General features: G+C 45.7%; 1 protein-coding gene across 1 annotated transcript in view; it reads right to left on the bottom strand.

Moving 5' to 3' along the window:
* Nucleotides 1–19,338, bottom strand: part of OTOF (otoferlin) — a 1,162,910-nt gene that overhangs the window by 200,094 nt on the left and 943,478 nt on the right. Inside the window, exons 18-20 of the mRNA XM_078649977.1 lie at nucleotides 18,754–18,874; nucleotides 17,330–17,430; nucleotides 781–871 (exon numbers count right to left, since the gene is read on the bottom strand). Coding sequence (XP_078506103.1) covers nucleotides 781–871; nucleotides 17,330–17,430; nucleotides 18,754–18,874 — 313 coding nt within the window. The remainder of the gene's footprint in view (nucleotides 1–780; nucleotides 872–17,329; nucleotides 17,431–18,753; nucleotides 18,875–19,338) is intronic.

Genomic DNA, 19,338 nt, shown 5'->3' with positions numbered 1-19,338 from the left:
TGTATATAAACAAAGAAATAAAATGTAAAATTGTACATTTTAACATGTTCTGTAAATATGAATTTGTAAGCTAAAAATTAAGTTTATGTCCTCAGATTGATTCATGGGAGCCGTGCAAATGCATCAAACAGAATATAATAAGGACGATAGGTGGCTTTACTTGAATTTAGAAAAGCTACAACCTTCCCAACAAAATGATGCTTTTGGATTTTTTATATTAGTTTTCAAATAAATGTAATATTTCACCATTTGTGTAGGAGTTTGATGAATGCTTGTTTCTGTATGTGTGTTGTATTGAGGTTCAAATCCTCGAAATTGCTTAAGGGAACCCCGGCTTCCAATAATGACTCTGAGGGGGTCTCTGGATTCCAGTAATGATTAAGTGGGGGTCTACAGAAGAAAAAAGGTTAAGAACCACTGACTTATACTATGCAGGTAAACATTATACAACACGTCATACATCACACCCACAGTCAGGAGACACATTACACAATACAGGAGTTACAGTGTGCAACATAGGAGATACAGGTACATTACACAACAAAGGGCTTACATTGAACAACATGTGGCTATCCAAACAACATTGGTGTATATTACACAATACTACAACCTCTTCTCTTCATTGAGACTGATGTGTTACTCCTGTTGTGCCAGCATCTCTCTGGCACCTGTCATACAGTAATGCCTTTATGGCATGAACCCCATTAGGAACCACAGCCCAGTTTGGTTTGCTTTGAAACATGCATCTGTGAGCAGTGCTCTGCACAGGTGAACCCTCACCAGCTCCCGCATGCAGCCTTTGAGTCTCTCCCGGTCCAGTTTAGTTCTTCCATTCTGGTTCTGATCCTTGTTGGCCAGATTCACGAAGCGTCTGCAAGAAAGAATACGCCATAAGCACCCTGTTGGGATAGGTTTATTTTTGTTTGTTGTTATCTGTTCGGTAATTTTTTTGTTTACACCAAAAGAACAATGGAAAGGTTGGGATTCCTGTTTATTAGCTCCCCTAAATCCTGAGAAGAACAGTAGGGCATATTAGCAAAAACCTGGGCTTGATAATATGTGTTATAGAATTCCAATAGAAGCCCAGGTTAGATGTCCTGCACATCTAACCTGGGCTTCTATTGGAATTCTATAACGCATATTAGCAAGCCCATTATCGCCGTTTTAGCGGCAGTTTCCTGCCGCTAAAACGGCAATAATTTTAACGAGGTTCTTGCTAATATCCCCCAACATTTTAAATACTGAACGTTTCTAACACCGGAGATCCTACTAGTGTGTGCATGGACTACACATGGGGACCAATAACAACCAGGGCTGGACTGGGAACAGCAACCAGCCCTGGCAGATTGCTGCTTGACTGGCCCTGGGAGCGGAGGGGGATGGGGTGGGTGGGGGCTCACGGGGGTGCTAGTAAAAAAAACGGCCCCGCTTTTGTTACATGGGGTGATATTGCAGCACTGCTGCAAAATCGGCCCCCGTGACAAAACCGGCCCCCCATGGCTAGGAAGTTGGCCCCCACCCCTCCGGCCCACCGGGGAAAGGACAAATGCCCGCTATGGCCAGTCCGGCCCTGATAACTTCAACAACCTTGGCCTGTAGCTACGGGGTCAGGCGAAGGTGGTTATTTAGAGTTTGCATGATGTTGGACATCCACCAAAAATTGGTGGACTTTCTGTCTGCCTTATTTAGGGTGCATAGTATGTGTACACTCTAAATAGGGTCACCAGGACTTTCAACGATTTTTGTGGATACTTCACATCCCTAAAAGTCAGAATGAAATGGTACAGCTTCATTTCACACACAGACACTCTTTCTCTAGCTCTCTCTCTCTCTCTCACACACACACACAAACACACACACTCAACTGTAATGAAGTGTGCATTTGATATTCTAGCGCCATATGCCCATTGACAATGCGCTGAGTTACACAGAAGACCAAAGTAAATGTTTCTGTGTTGTTTCTGTTTTGATACACTTGCTCACAATACCTACACTCACCACAAAGACCAGTCCCTGCAGCATGATGGTCTTCGTACAAACTGTGTTTGTCTTGTTTTGTCACGATTGACCAGCACTGTAAGGACCGGGCAAACAGTTAACCTCTCCATAGCATCCATATCCGGGTCTGGTGGCTCAGTGGACTAATGCCTCCACTGCAGGAGCCTGTGTTCGACCTCATGGTCACAGGTTCAAATCCTGGTGGGTCCACTCAGCCTTTCATCCATCTGAGGTCAATAAAATGAGTACCATTGAGTTGGGTAACAATACACATCTGTTATTCAGCGCCTTTACAAATACACATGTTATGTTTATATTTTGGACCACCATAGACTCCAAGGGGCATATTACCAAGCAATAGCGATAATTATCGCTATTGCTTGGTTAGAGACAAAAATTTACCGCTGCGCTGCGGCGATTTTTATCGCAGATAAACCTTGGTATTACCGAGGTTTATCGCGAATGCGATAAATAACGGCCGCAATGCATGAATATCGCTGAAAAGTCAGCGATATTCATGCATTACCGAGCTAATGCTCTTAGCCATGTTATCCACCTCCCATTGGATAACATGGCTAAGAACTGCTCAGTGCAGGTGTTAGCTTTTGGAGATATTCACGCTTAGCGCGAATATCTCCAAAAGTTGGTAATAGGAGATAGCGATGTTAGCGACTGTTTCCAGTCGCTAACATCTTGGCACGCCCACTTTGCATGTCATTAGTGATAAATATCACTGACATGCAAAGTGGGGCCCAAGATGGTCGCTATCTCCTACTAGCTGTCGCTAACTGGTGGTAGCGAAGATATGGCCTACCTGGGTGCTAAAAGGTAATGCATCTTTAGTTTTTCCAATGGAGTTGAAGTGATGTAGGGTATTATAGCCTTTATTCACCACAGCTACATAGCACCATCACCATATGGTCTATGTGCGAAGGCATTTATGCGCTTCTCAACATTGTTTATGGGGGACTACCACATGTGAAACACCAATACCCTTTGCCGATAAATTCCCCAACATTTATCTAATTAGCCAAACATGGCCAATAATCCCTCCATGGTGATGTACCACTATGCTACAATCTTTTAGGAATTTTCCTTCAATTGGCATAAATAGAGGAATTGGAAGCTCTCTTCCAGATTGTATCCCACTCTTCCAAGGAAATCTTTTTGCCTCTTTTTGTTTCTTATTTCTCTTCTAACCATTTTCGGGAGGCTGGGAGAAACTGTTCAGTCTGGTATATAGAGATGTGGCACCTTTGATTATTCTCTCCTCTTTAAAAACTCTTTGATTACAATTAAATCTCTACTACTTCCTTCCTTGTGATTTCCAGTTTGTGCTGAGTGGAGGAGTTGTATTAATCTAAAGTTGTCTACTGGGGTAAGTCAAAGGTTTGTAAACAAATTGCCCCCACCCCAAGCATCTCCCCATTTTCAACTGGTCGCCTAACAACTATGTGATTCTTTGATTTTAGGTTTGGAAGTCAGAATCTAACAGGCCAAGATTACTAAAATGGGTTAAAGACCCCTAATGCCACCAGGAATGGAAAAGATATAACTTTTCAAGCAATGTTTTCCAATGCACTAATAAAACTGAGCTGGAGTACAGGGTTATATCATTAATGTTTTTGTGCTGTGGTGGCAACCATAATGCATACAGCAACAGGATAGTCATTGTATCTTGCTCTAGTAGCCCCCAATATTTTACCTGTAGCTTCTGTGTACATTCCAGAGCTGGGCATAGTTGGGCACCACCAGGTCATTCTGAATATTTTGGAAACCCATCCCGGCCTCCATTCTAGGTTTTAGCAATTTTTCTTGGCTGTTCTCTGGGCTTTTTAAGGTAGGTGAATTCTATTATTTTCCATTGTTTCGTATGAAAAGCAAATGCTGGAAATCTTAATGAGAGACCCTTAGGCCACATGAAAGAGTCTCAGCATGAAATTCATCTTGATGCAGGTGAAGCGCCCCAACCAAGAATAGCCCCATAAATAAATGTTGCTACTGGAGTGCTGGACCCTGGATGGAGAGTACATAGCCTCCATCCTTGTGACTCCCTTGGATATTACACCACAGTCTCAAGCACTAGGTTGCTCCCTTCGCGACGTTCCCCTCTCAGCTCCTTCTTTTACTGTTGCACATAGTGTTGGGTTGGGGCTACCAGACACCGTACAGGAAAACACTGACAACATAGCGTGACACCAGGCGTCGAGCCACCATAAAGGAATATCACGCCAGCTTTACCGGAGAGCGGCAGCTGGGTCTCATCTCATCTTCACTTTCCTGGGCTCTGGGACCCACACCCTTCTGCTTCATGATTTCAATATAGTAGGTGCCCTCCGGCCACTCTCTCCACACCCCTCGTTCTCCCACCTCGCCGCCAAGACAGGGAACACCCTCCCCATCCACCTGCGACAGACTCAGGATCTACTGGCCTTCAGGAGACTTCTCAAGACCTGGCTATTCGAGCAGTAGCAGCACCAACCCCCCTAGTGCCTTGAGAACCTCGCAGGTATGTAGTACGCTTTATAAATGTACTGATTGATTGATTGATGCAATATCAATAGGATGTTTCGGGAGGATCTATCACTTTGTAAGAAACAACACGAAAGAGTACTATCCATAGCAATATCATTTACTGTGGCAGATGTAAGGGGAGGAGGGGTCTGTTTGTTGGTTTGGCTGTCACTCACTCCTTTCCCACTCTGCAGATAAAAAATAATTTACACATGAGTTACTCTACGAGGATATAATGTGGGAAAACCATTAAATTCTGCCAAGAGGCCCTTTATCATGTGTGAGACTGAACATCAGGGTCTGAGGACTATGATGGTTCTGTGCTGTTGCACAGTCAGGGTGACTCCCAAGATGGCTGTATCTGGTGCGCCGTGCGATAAGAATTATTTTCTGAATGGCATTAGGCAGGTTAATAATGGAACACATTCTTTCTCTACTCTAACCACTGAGCCCCACAGTTAAGAGATAGCTGCCTCTCTGGTACAGCCTTAAAGAATTCTGGGTAATCAGAAAAGGCAAATGTGATCTCTCACACAAACCTTCAGCTCCTTTTTTTCAAAGGTGGTAGAGGAGCAACCATGCACTGCAACCTATCCTCGCGTGTACTGAAATGAAGGTATCTGATTGGTTCCAGAGAGAAGCCTACATTTCAGTCAAGTGTTGTATGAATGGATCAGACCCACAGGGACAGCAGCACAGCAGCACCCTGATGCAAGCTGTGCTCCAGATTTCCTGCGTAAGATCTGAACGAAATCATTTTTTTCTCCAAAAACACTTTGTTAATGGAGCTCGCTTCCGGTTGTGGTTTGTGATTGCTTACTTTGAATAAATCATGATCGTATAAATAAGCCACATTTCAAGCTTTCCCAACAGGGATTTGTTTGCTTTGGTGGCGGCCTGAAATGCTCCCAGTGCGGGCAGGAAGCGCGAGTCCATATTTATAACTTCTACAATTGTGTATCTCTAAAAAAAAACCTCACCAGGCCTAGGAGGAAGCACATTTTTGAGTATGCAGTTGAGAAGAAGAGCATAGACTGAGATAGAGGGAATAGGAGAATTTTCCTAAAAAATGATTTTGAATTGCCAGTTTTTTATTCTTCAAATGTAAAGGTCAGAAAGCCCATCCGTCTCCAGATGACACCTCACACCTACTTTAAGCCCTAACCATGCCAGACTCAACCCCCCTTAAATGTTGAAAATTAATACTATGCGTAATTTGGCAGCCCAACTCAGTTAATTAATATGTGTGTTGTAAATATTAATGTGCGTGCTGAGGTCAATAGTTTAAATTCCGATAGAACCACCTCATGCCTTCATTTTTTCTAAGGTTTATTGCGTGACACCAGTACCTTAGGAATTCTAGTGAATGGTATAGAAAGTATTTCACATCAGATAGACAGCAACTCCCTTACTTTAAAATAGGCTATTCAACATTTAAGAGTGTTTTGTAATTACATCACAACATATTTAAAAGCTAACATTGCCAGAGGGTTTGGAGCGTTACACAGGTGGTATATCACAAGCCATTGTAGGATCTTAACTTTTAAATAACTTCTCTGCAGCCATCCGCAGTACACATGTTAACCACAAGGTGGAGCGCAAGGAGCATGGACGTTTCTTTCGAACCAATAACACTATAATCGCGGCCTGATTTATGTACCCATACAAAGAGAATCCGAGGGCAATTAATCTTCAAAATGCCAGTTAATACATTGGTTAGACATGACTTCTCCTTCTCTAGTGACATACATGTGCGCACTGTTACAAAGAAAAGAAAAAAAACAAATACTGTGCGTTGGCAATGGTTCAAAGATAATTTTGCTAAAACAAAATTATCTACATATGTGTACAAAGAGTTGTCATTTTAACTAGGTCTGGGCGGTAAATTCCGTTCCGCTCGCGGAATTTGCAGAATTTGGGTAATTTTGCGTTCTGTGGAGAACGCAGAATTGTCAAAAATTCCACGATCCGCAGCTTAGCAGAATTTTTTTGTTCGCGCTTTCAAAATGAGTGTTCGCGTGATATTTCTCCCAGAGCGCGCAAACAGCGTTTGCGAACAGGAAAAAAGCATTGTGAACGGGCGGAACAAGCAATTCCCCATGTCCGTGGAACTTTTGCGTGCTCGCGGAGAATTTTTACCGTTTTGCTAACCTTTGCGTAGCTTGACTACGCAAATTCCGCCCACCCCTAATCTCAACACAGGCTCGACTTGAGCACTTCACATGCTGTGCCGCTCTGGCTGGTCAGCTGCTGTCATTGTGTGGCAGAGGGGAAATTGTCTAGACCTTCTTAAAATCTGAATCCTGGGAGACTGTTCGACCAGTCGCAAAGGCAATAGCCCGGGCTTGCATTTTAAGTCCTGACTAAAAACAAAATGTCTTCTGTAATGATTCAGTATACCTTTGAGATGTAAAACAGTATTATATATATTAATGCAAACACTACATAGGTCCTGAAATGATACAAACAACCAAAAGCATGAGGTGAGAGTGAAATACTCCTCTAAGTGCATCCAAAAGCCCATCTGCGTCAATTTTAAAGAGCCTTGCAGACAGCTGGTAGTAAGCACTGGAAAAATAAAGCACTATCAGTGAGCTATATTCGAAAACTAGAATAATGCTGAAAAGCAATGACAGGATACAGGGGTAGATGTTAAAGCCTGTAAGCATATACAGGTTTTGAGCTTCCCTTTTGTCACAAGGGTGTAAGCATTTGACAAGGGTGTAAGTAGTCTCACAATCCCATGGCTAGGGCAGTCCCTGCCTGGCCATGGCCCTTGTGGTTGATGGTGTCACCCCCTCTAAAGGGGGCATTGGCTGATTTAGAAGGTGGGAGGATAAGAAACACCCCTCCCAAGATAGGTAGATTCTGTGTCCACACCCTGGGAGGTATAAAGCCCTTTGTAATGCACCCCCTGAGAGTAGAGTTGCAGTTGACAAATATTCCTCCAGCTTCGCCATCACCTCGGTTAAGGTCCGGAGAATGATTCTGCCTTACTCTCTCAACTAGTCAGTTTTATTCAACCATTCATGTATTCATGCATTCATTCACAGTGGAAGAACAGCAGCCCAGTCTAGGCTTATTGTTCCACCATCATGCGTAATGACTAAAAGTTTATTCAACCAGTCATCATTAAGGTCAACGGGATCAACAGTAGTGGTGGAAGTCAATGGAGCTTATGCAAGTCTATGGGAAATGGGGCCATGCCAGAACAGCTCTATACAAGACCAGGCTGTAAAGGTAAGTTGGGCTGCCTGAGGCTGAGGCTGGCCTGGCACTGGGGACCTTGATGCTCAGATCCGTCCACCGATCTCTGCCTCAGAAATATAGCATGCTACAACGCATACTTTTACATCGCGTCCAGTAACAACGCGGTCGTTACAACGACCTGTTGTTACAATGCGATGCCACTACATCACAAGTCATTAGATCGACTTGCAATAGATGGCGCTCCAACATTAGGAATAGTATAATTTACTATTCCAACTCCACCCTGTGCAACAAACAGTAGGGAAGCTGTTGGAGAGTCATCTAGTGCAAGTCGATCTATTGACTTGCGATGTAATGGTATTGCGTTGTAACAACGGGTCGTTGTAACGACCACGTTGTTACGGAACGCAACGTAACAAACACGCTGTTAAGGTTGTTTCCCCTGCCTCAGTGGTGTGTGTGTCTCATTGGCGACCCTCAACATTTTGAACAAGTGCAGCACCGAGGTTGAGGTTGCACGGAGCCCAATGCACATGCACTCCGATGCTTTTTGACGAGGCTGGCACTTCTGTGCCTCTCTGGATCATAGTTACTTAGGCCACATCAGGGCTGCCCAAAAAATAATCACCTACATAATGGCTACTTCTCAATATGTGGAAAACTAAAGAATCAATACACACAGCAGGGGTCCAAGTGAGAGTAACAGGGCTTTCAGGACCTCAACGAGGAATATAGCCTCAGCGAGGATGGTGTGCTAATGCAGTCGATCACTCATTCATCCACTATACATTCCTCTCAGTGATGTAAGCCCCCGCTGCAGGGATCTTTCTGTAAGCCACATGTCAGTCATGCCTTAACTATACACAATTTTTGTCTTTGAGAAAGAAATTACTAGGAACATTCTAGTTATGTAAGTTCATGATTGAGGCGTTAGGTGCCTGGTTTGTGTTCAACAAATGCTTTGGAAGAGAAAACTAAACATCTGGATGTTTGTTGAATGGCCGGACATACAGGGTCTTTGCTGCAGATGTTGCTCTTAGAATGCAGTACTTGACAAGCGGGCTATTGGTTTCTTTCCACAATTTCCCTCCTTGTGCTAAGTGACTCGGGTGGGCGTTGCCCGACCGCACAACCCATATGATGAGTTGGTGGCCCAATAGTCATGCGACTCACTTGCTATCCTCCTCCCACACCTGCTGTTCTGTATTGCCATCAGATCCAGAACCTCTGCAGTCCTACCAAAGTCGAGGTGTGCCAGACCTACCCGTTAGCCAGTTTCATTCATCATATGTTCAATACATGCTCTGCTTCCCTCATCATTCCTTGTTCATTAGAAAGGTATTTAATATACCTCTATAAACATCCCATGCTCCTCCCTCTGGTGAGGGGGTTGTAGCCCGCACTGACTGGGCATCACGGTGCGAGGAGGTTCCCGATGATGAAGCATGCCACCTACGGTGGGTGAGGGAAATCGTCCTTTAACCCCTCCCATGCTGGTGACGGAACCGCTCCGTCACCAGCCACGGACGCGCTGTGCTGATGACGGAGCGGTTCCGTCACGGCCCGCTCGGTGCGCCTGCGTGGCGCGGATTCCGCGCCTGCGCTGGACTTTCTGTTGAGTGGGCGGGGCCATGACGGAACCGCTCTGTCATCAGCACAGCGCACCCGAGGCTCGTGACGGAGAGGTTCCGTCACGAGCATGGGAGTGCCGCGTGGCCCCCCCACCCACCCTAGCGCTGCGGCTGAATTGCCGCCGCAGCGAAGGGGTTAAAAGGAATACTCCACTTTAGCCAGGTACATTGAGTGACTCTCTCTCCTCTATCTTCACTGTCTAGACCCAGGTGTTTGGTTGTGTTCTATTATTTGTAATGGGGAGTTAACTCCCGCGGGTCTTTAAATCTCATCTGACCCTCCTTTTGGATCGCACCGCTGGTTCATTATACGAATTAGAATCAGCCGGGAAATCGTCGTTCTGTTGCTTGTGGATACCATAGAATGTATTCCACCGTAGGCTGCGTACACTGCATTGCCGCCTAGTCGCCAGCAGGGGACATGCATCCATGGCTTACTTGCCCACCTAATGCAGATGGAGACCTGTGGGCTGGTACATCATGCACTTAGCCACTCACTGACAACTCATTTGCTAAAGGGGTTTGGTGGGGGGGGGGCATCCACAGCAATTAGCGATGAAGATGTGAAGCTATTTCCACTGCATCATTGGAAACTGATGTCCCGAGTAGGAGCGTATCTGCAAAAGCTCCAAACACTACTGAACTAGTCTGAAGCTAAGCAAGACTGGTGGAAGGTCTAATCTGCCAACCAGGCCAAGTAGGAATGGGGCCTTATGTGTCTTCGTACCGCACCACAATGTGTCACGTGCCTACTCCAGGCAATCACGCACTATCTGCTGATCTGGCTGCAAGCTTGGGATTGTACGCATGACCCCTAACCACAGCACTCATCCTAGTTCCAGCTTCGATGGTCCTCTGTGCAGCTAGCCCTTCCTCATATGAGACTGTAGCTCTTTCTTACAGGAGAAAATGTCCCTGACTGGCACTGGGGGAGCAGGACTGAGTGCTGCATTGACTAGTCTGTGGCACCGCTCAGAGTCACAGGGAGTCACCAACAGTAGCTGCTGGGGACGGACTCCCATCTGCGTCTTATGTGGACTATCAGGACATTGTGGCCTGGATGTAGGGGGAGATATTCAGTGTCCAGAGACCCAGTTAGTTCTAGGGGCTAGCTTTCATTTTTATTGATATCCAATTATTTTATCTGCAAGCCCACTTCAAACAAGTCTAATGCCTACTCTGAAGTCCAATAGTTGGACAGGTCTAAGGACATTATTTAGAGATTACAGGTACGGTATTCCAGCAAAAATGTCATGGAAGTCCCATGCGCTGCATTACAAGTGCATCATAGTTCATGGCTCTTTAAATGCAGCAGACGATTTGACAGACTACTCTGGCCGCCAGACTCTTGGGGGCATATTATCAAGGAACGGCGTCAAAATTATCGCCCCTTTAGCGGCAGGAAACTGCCGCTAAAGCGGCGATAATCGGCTTGATAATATGCCGTAGAGAATTCCAACAGAAGCTCATGTTAACACCAGAGCATGGGCTTCTATTGGAATTCTCAAGGGCATATTATCAAGCCCATTATCGCCATTTTAGCGGCAATTTCCTGCCGCCAAAGCGGCGATAATTTTAACGCTGTTTCTTGATAATATGCCCTAAGTAAGGCCCAGGGGTTATTCTGCCCATATGCATCCACTCCATGGAGCCCACAGCCTCTAATGGTGACTGGGCTTTTGACTTTAACCCCTTGCATGCTGATGACGGCCCCCAGCCATCATGCACTACGGCGCTCATGTGCTGATAACGGCTGGGGGCCGTCATAAACCCGGCCACTTGCGATTCTGCCGCACAGGCGCAGAATCGCGGGGGCATGGAAGGGGTTAAGAGCAAGGGACTAGAATCATGAAATGGTGCATGCACATCTAAGATGAGTACTTTATGTGCCACAGACATGGTACTCTCCTCCTAGCCACACATGGGACATGCTGTTTGGGACAGGAATTGACTGGAGATGCCAATGCTGCCCAACGCAGCCTTCCCTGCATATGAAGCCCCCGGTAGTTAGATATGTATTGACTCCTATGTGAATACAGGTGGAGGCACAGTAGGGTGCCACAGACCTCCACCTACACAGGCAGGGGAGCCCATTTTCCCAGCCACTGAAATGTAATGAATTTCAGACCAGTCCTTATTATCAGTTCTTAATTTGAGCTGGTGCTTTCCAGTGCCCAGCACCGGCACTTAATTTGTTTCCGGTGCTCAGCACCGGCACATAATTGCCAACACCATACTTAGAACAGTGTACCACTTGGTGGCGCTGCTCATCTAATTTAGAGGTGAGCAGAACAATGGTTGTTTAGGAATACAAGATACATTAAAATTGCTAATACCTGCCTCCCCAGCCATTCCTTTAGCTTTGGGGAGCTGGAATAATCTGAACTATCACATTTAAATGCAAGAGGGATGGTTAGTAGTTGTTTTGGCAGCAATGACAAGGGCGAGGGGTAGTGCAAGCTGAAGTGGCCTCCTGATCAGAGCCCGGGCACTTAATATTTGACAAATTAAGCCCTGCTTATTAAGGGGTTGAAATGACGTCTCACACACGATGCTTGTGCTGCCCTCCAGTCATCTTACTTCTTGCTCTGATGACCCTGCCTGGTTAGGGTAAGAGAAGGCCAGGCTGAGATGCTCTTCTCTGAATGCATGGTGCACCTTAATGTGAATGCACCAAAGCAGTAGCCAGGCGCCTGGCACACATTTTGCTGGTGGTGTTTCCGCGTGGACATGATATACGTTGCCTGCAAGCATCAACATTTTCACAGTCTCAGACATGCTTGTCAATCAGGCAGCATTGAAAATGTGCTTGGTTTGTACCCACAAATTCAAAGATCTTTTTGTGATTCTCTTCCAAGTTGTATCTTTCTGCACCAGCGTCCCTTGTGCTCTAAGGACTGTGGGTGTGGATTGTGTGGGAGGGGAAGGGAGCCTGTGATGTGCTGGCACACAGCCATGAGAGGAGGTGGCACAGGAGCCTGAGCTGCAAACACCTTAGTTAATGCCAAGAAGATCCCCTTGGAGGATAAAATCAAGCATCTGTGAAAGTACAGGCGCCGCATGCAGAGTTAGCACAGGAGAACTGCATAATTAGAGCCATGCATCATGTGGTAAATCAAAGAGTGTGTCGTTCATCATAATTATGAAAAACTTAATGATGTATTGAACCAGTTAGTTACAGTGTGTGCTTTATAGATGTTAATTTCTGTATGCATCCATCTTTTGATGTTTTTTTGTGAAGCAAAAAACAGAGAGAAGCTAAGCTAAACAAACAAGCATCTGCAAAGTCAAAAGGTTGCGCTTTAATGTGCTAACACATGCAAATGCCGGCAGGCACCAATACTGTTCGCCCATTACAGCCATAACTATTGTCTCGTTCAGTAAGCCTATGTGTAGACTCCATCTAACATCCTGATGGAGCAGTTACCCTCTTGCCCATCCGTATCCTCCTTCTTGTGATTGGGTGCTGCTATTGTGAATCTCCGCCCCCTTTGCTAGTGTCAAGCACCGCTGCCACTTTTGTTACAGGGGGTCGATATTGCAGCACTACTGCTGCAAACCCGGACCTCCATAGCAAAACCAGCCCTCAGTAACAAAACCGGTCCCCATGGGTCAAAAACCTCCCTTCCCCTTCCAGCCAACTGGTGTCCACTACGGCCAGTCTGGCCCTGGGCAGAACCCAGAGCTGCTGAGCATGGCTCAGGCCCACTGGCCACCCTCTTGGTTCTGTGATCCACAATAACACGCAGCTTGGCTCTTTTTTTTTTTAAAAAACGTTATATATTATGTTTGGCGTTATTCATCTCCAGTACAGTAAATCCAGCAAGGTACAAAATTACATTGTAATTGCTCTAGGCACAGAAAAATCCTCTTAACAATTCTAGAAATCGGTCAATTGCATAACAGGCACGAGGATATTGCAATCCCCGACTGCCCCTTGCGTAGCCACTGTGTAGTTATATGTCTCTCAGAGCTGATTGAACTCAATGAAAACTCCCTCCACCCCTCTACCCCCACCCCTCACCCCTCCCCCAGTTCTCCCCAACCGTACCCCCCTCCCGCTGCCGAGTCCATAACCCCCCGTGTGGTCTGGTTTCCTCCTGTATGGTCAAAAAGAGATTCCGAAACATTAAACATAGGGTCTTCGCCAAGTGTTCCTCATAATGAGTCATCATGTGGCGCATCGTCTTGAGGCTGCACCTCTCCCTGTCCTGAGTGTACCAGTTCTGAGTTAGTGTGTGTCAAAGGGGTATCCAGTCCCACCAGCTCCTGAAACATCCCCCCCAGGCCTGGAGGACCTCAGGTAGCTTCCCGTCCCTCCTTGTGCGCCTTATGTGCTCTTCCTCTGCCAGCGCCCATTCCCTCAGATCTGCCTTCCTTTTTTTCCAGCGTTGGACCCTGTGGGGACAACCAGTGAATTGCAATACGGCGTCGGGCCGTAACCAGGCCCAGTATTATAAACCGTTTGCTCACCCTTCGTTTGGGGTCCCGGGGGATTAAGCCTAAGAAGCAGGGACGTGGGTTCAAATCTATTACCCATCCCGACACTTTCACCATGACCTCCAGTATCGACGCCCAATATAATTGGAGGACTGGGCACGTCCATACCATATGTACAAAGTCTGCCAGGGGGTTAAGGGCATCTCGGGCAATGGGCATCCCTGGCATTGCCTATGGTCTGAAGTCGCTTAGGGGAGAGGTAGACCATATGTATGATATTATATTGGATCTGTTTAAATCGGTTGCTCACTGATACCTTCCTCACACTTTCATGTATTTTTTCCCAGTCACTGGCAGTGATCTCTTGTGGACACGCCTGCTGCCATTTACCTTCTATCGCTAAGGGCTGCAACTGTTTATCCTCTCTCAGGGCTCGATATAGGTGAGTCACGAACTTCCGGCCCCCTGCCATTGCCAGCATTGTGACTAGAGTACGAGTGTGCGCTGGGGCATCCGGGAATGTGGGCCAAAGTTGCCGCGCTGTTGCCGCTATTTTAGCGTATTGAAGAAATTGCCTTGGGCCAAGCTCAAAGGTGGTAACCGCCTCCTGATAGGTGATAAACTTGTCGTTTGGGTACAAATCAGCCAGCATGAGGCACCCTCCTTCCGTCCACTTGTCCAGTGACATGACCCCCGCAATCCGGGCAAAGGACGGCAACAGCCAGAGATCCAAGTCAGGGGCAAAGGGCTTGTTATGGATGAGGCGTCGCACCACCCGATCCCAGACCGCGGCCGCCAACCGCACCAGTGGGGGGGCGAGATCACGCCGTCTCCCTACCTGCCAAAGCAGTGCTCCCACGCAGCTTGGCCCTTGTGTAGGCTCCTGGCTATCAGCAGTAAATCTAAAGACCAACTGAAATGACAGACAACCATCCAGCTAATTACTGAAGAGGGCTCACCCAAACAAGCCAACCGCTCGAGGGGCTGAGCCAAAGCCCCTCCCTTTATGTTGTTTGTTGAAAGCTAAGTTTACAGGTGCCCTGGCACACAGCTACGTCAGGTTTACATGTTGTATGTTCAGTGTTATGCTAATGCTGTCTATTGCCAGACCTAAAATTGGGGAATGGAGAAGCCGAATGATCAGGCCATCGAAAAAAGTTGACTTTACATTTTAAAATGACTTCCAAAGTTAAATGAGAACTGAAAGGTGAGAATTGAAAGAAATACTATTTTAAAATAACTATACAATAACAAGAACTACATCCTGGTTTAATATTGTCTAGCCCGCCCGAGCAGTTTGTTGCTTGTATTATGTTTCCCGGTCAACAATAAGGACTACTGTGGCCACTGAAACAGGACTTAAAAAGTGATAAGTAGTCCTGGGTAAAGTGTGGAATTAGCATCCTTACAATTATGAGCGAGGTCAAAAACTAGGACTGCAGGAAGGAGAGGCTGATTGTCTGCTTTATAAGAAAAGATGAAAAGCATGCCCAGCCATGCAATGTGTGCATTCTTGAAGAATGGACATCATTTAGGGGTCACCAGAGGTCACACTGCTATCCCTGGCAGTTTGCATGGTACCATGAGTACTATGCCAACTATGAGTTAGAAGTCTCTAGCAACAGACCATGGACCCTAATCAGGTGCAAATTAGGGGCATATCATAAAGGGTCCGCGATACAATTATTGCCGCTTCAGCGTTGATTTTCAGGCGAAAAGCGGCGATAATTGTATTGCATTATCAGCATGGACATGCTATCGCATATTTCCATGCCTCTGCGCCCTTTCCCCTAACGCCCAGCTTTGCATCTCTAATGATATGGAAAGTGGGCGTTCCTCACCAAAATAACGTGAGAAATGTCGCTAACAGACATTTCTCCTATCAGCAAGCTGCTCTCTAACCTGCGTAGTGATAAAAAAGTAGAGCTAACCACGCTTATCGCTCCTTTCCTTATGCCTGCTTTCTTTTTGACCAGGGGAGCAGTGACTAATTCCTAACTGCTCCATCTTTGTTTTTTCACCTCTGACACTTTTTAATAGGAAAACACATGAGATACTGTAAGGAAGGATAGTACACCGTCTCTATGGTTTATCCTTTTCAAAACGCTTTATTCACAGTGTTCTTGCACTGTATTTTAGAGACTATCTCGAATCACCCATTTTTCTATAACAAAATCCCATTTGCTTTTTTCCTTCTGTAAGAATCACATAGAAGGATACAACTCTCTTCTTGCTCTCTCTGATAACTAAGAGAGGCAGTAGAGGGTTGTTTGGGACCCCAGGTGATGACACTGGGCACATGATTATGTATTGATGGGATACCAACTATCCGGAGGTGATTCCGAGTATTGTTTCTCTTCGTTTTTCCTATGCTTTCTAGATTTAACTTTACACACAGCATCATAATGAGTTGTGATATCCTCAAGATATACAGCTAGAGGTATTTGCTTTAGTCGTGTGGGTTTTAGTTGTTTTTTTGAGTATAAGAATTAGGGGGATTGAATCCTTACAAGTCTTTAAACTTCCCTCAGACCCTCTCTTATTGTATTTGTTCTTTTTGACTTCGCCATGATAGCCTGTGTGAGATGGATTGTGTGGATGAATCCACCCTGCCCTATCATCAACGGATCACCTATCGATGTGCGATTATCGCTGGATTTCCAGCGATAATCACACTTTTTGCAACTATCGCTGGATTATATATCGCATTGGAGATAAGCGTTGCTTATAGCACGCTATCGCGGCGATATAATCCAGCGATAGCCAGCGATAATTATCCTCGCGCTAAGCGCTCTTAGCGATAATTATCGCTGGCTGTTGCTGATATGCCCCAAGTTTCCCTTATGCCCTCTTGAGGGTTGACCACCAGCACTTCAGCGAATCAGACACACTGCTAGGCAACTGAGCTCAAAGAACTCTCCCCCTACACTTGATAAGTGAGATCGCGAAACAGCAGTTTGTTATCAATGATGTCTCTGAATAAGACACAAGAAAAGCCATCCATGAGTGATGCCAGACTGTACAGTCTGATCACCCTTGGTGCAGGCAGCAACATCATTTAATTAAAAATGATTTCTACAAAGCCAGCATCTCTTAACAGAACATGGTTAAGACCAAAACAAAACGCTTTTCGTATTAAAAAAGCGCCCAAACCTTTCACACACTTGATTTATATTCACCTCGACCTTAAATGGACAAAGATTTGTTATGATTAAAATTGCGGGTTGTATGAAAGAACCACTCAGACGCCTCCACTCTGCAGGACTCCTACTCACACACATCCCACTCATACACAGAACCAGATCAGGAGGACGGGAGTTCTCGTACATCGCTCCTAAAGTGTGGAACGACCTCCAGCTCCACATCTGTCTCCTCCTCGTCAGCGTCAGCTTTTTTCACACGATTCATCTCTATTTTTGTTTCTCCATAATAAAGGGACTTACATTGTGGTAGATAATCCACCTTAAAAAATAGACCACCAAAGAATTATAGGACTATAGGTGTTTGCCCCCTCTTTGCATCCTCAGAGCACTCACATGCACCCGCTGCTGAGCTCCTCCAGGACCCCTCGGAGCCGGCGTTCGGGATATGGCTTCTCCGTTTTGATCATCTCATAGACGTCATTCAGACCTTCCTCCTGCAATGGACCAAGAGTGAGCATCAGATATTGTTGGGAGGAGCCTGTTCTCCAAAGCCTGTCAATGCCATATGTTGGACCTCAATACAGAAAAACCTGTAAAATATGTGACCTTCTGGTCACAAGAGGGTCACGCAGGGGCAAAGAGACTTTTCATAAAGAGTTTGGATCATGTTTGTGATGCTTATTTATTCATCTACAACTCTAGGAACTGTAAACCAAGAAATAGACAATGTTTACTCCATGCTTGCCCCATATAAGAATAGCATCCTCAACCAGAGAGATGCTATGTTCATTACACACACATGGATCACAAGTCATCAAGATGTCCTCCTGACCTTCTCCTTTCCAGTCATCCATAATCCCCAACTATCTGAGGTCCTCACCAGTCAATGCCTTTTTTGCATCAATTAGATTTCCACATTCAGAACCAATAATACCCTCATCATGCAATACTTGACCTCTTAACTCCTTCAACGCTCATGACGAGCTCAGCTCATCATGAGGCACAGTGGAGTTGTGCTCATGACGAGCAGAGCTCGTCATAACGGCCGTGGAACGCCCACGCGGGGCTGATTCTCCTCCTGTGCGGGGCGTTCCATTGAGTGGGCAAAGTTGTGACTAGCTCAGCTCATCATGAGCACAGCTCCGCTGTGCAGCAGGACGAGCTGAGCTCCTCACGAGCACCCCGGCGCCACGCACGGCCCCCCTCCCCCTGCACCACGGGGGAATTATCCCACTGCGAAGGTGTTAAACACATTTATCAAACTCTCTGACTTTATATTGTATGTGGTCTTCAATCTTGCAGGAGGCTGTCTACCAAAATCATGGAGAAAACATTTCCCAAATGTCCCCGCAGTATGAACCTCAATCAACTTGTCACCAAACTCTCATCAGAGCAACAATGCGAATGTGATCTTCACCTCTCTGCAATCTCTACATTGCCACCCACGGATGCCAATGGATTGGTCAGACTAATATACCATCCAACACACATCAAACCTACCTAGCAACAGAACTCTTTTTCAAGGACTTAACTACAAGCACACTTACAGAAGATATCCCCAGAAAATGTCAACTTTCTCCTGAACTGACTCTATCCCTCTATCTCTAAGATCTGAAAGCCAACATTGACAACCATGCCCCATCTTCCAGCAAGACACTAAATGCCACAAAACCAGCCACAAAACTCCAAGAAGACCTCTGGACATGGGAAGCTTCCATGGCTCTTGCAGAAACCTTATCACTACAGTTATAACAACCAACTGCAGGCCAGTCTCTGAGGAAGCTTTCAACATTTGATATTTGGCCTGTGATGCTCACCAGCTTGTCTGCAATCTTATCCATGATGTTGGCATTGTAAAGCCTTCTCCTTTGATCCTGCCACCAGCTCTTAATGTATATGCATGGTTTCTTCTCAAAGTAGGGCAAGTGAAAGTAGTTCCTGAAATTAAAAAGGAAACACTTCTTAAACAAAGGTCTTTCAAGAAGATATTAGAAACACTGATTAACGTTGATTGAGTGACGTTTGATTTAAAGGTTGGCAGATGGAGTAGTGTCCCCAGGGTATGCCGCCTGCCAGAATTGGAGATGACCACTCTGCACATTGAAAAGAACTGCCATTCCTTTCACTATGTTAAACGTTTAGTGTACGGAGCAGTCGGTTTTGATGGCCATTCACCAAACATTTGACACTTTTTTGTGTTTCAAAAATAAACTACAAAAAAGTATGCTTTTGAAAAACAAAAACCTAATGACCGCTACATACTGGAGGTTTTCTTAAAACACACTACTGCAATACTTAATAGATTCTCCTAAGAGCGCCAGTGGCTACACCAAGAGATGCACCAGTGGAACAGTGACTCTTCCACTGACAATCTTTGAAACCCATACACCACCTGTAGGTCT

This window comes from Lissotriton helveticus, chromosome 6 (assembly GCF_964261635.1).
Source record: "Lissotriton helveticus chromosome 6, aLisHel1.1, whole genome shotgun sequence".
NCBI classification, from domain to species: Eukaryota; Metazoa; Chordata; class Amphibia; order Caudata; family Salamandridae; genus Lissotriton; species Lissotriton helveticus.
The sequence above is the reverse complement of the archived record's forward strand: the minus strand, read 5'-3'. Positions and strand labels throughout refer to the sequence as shown.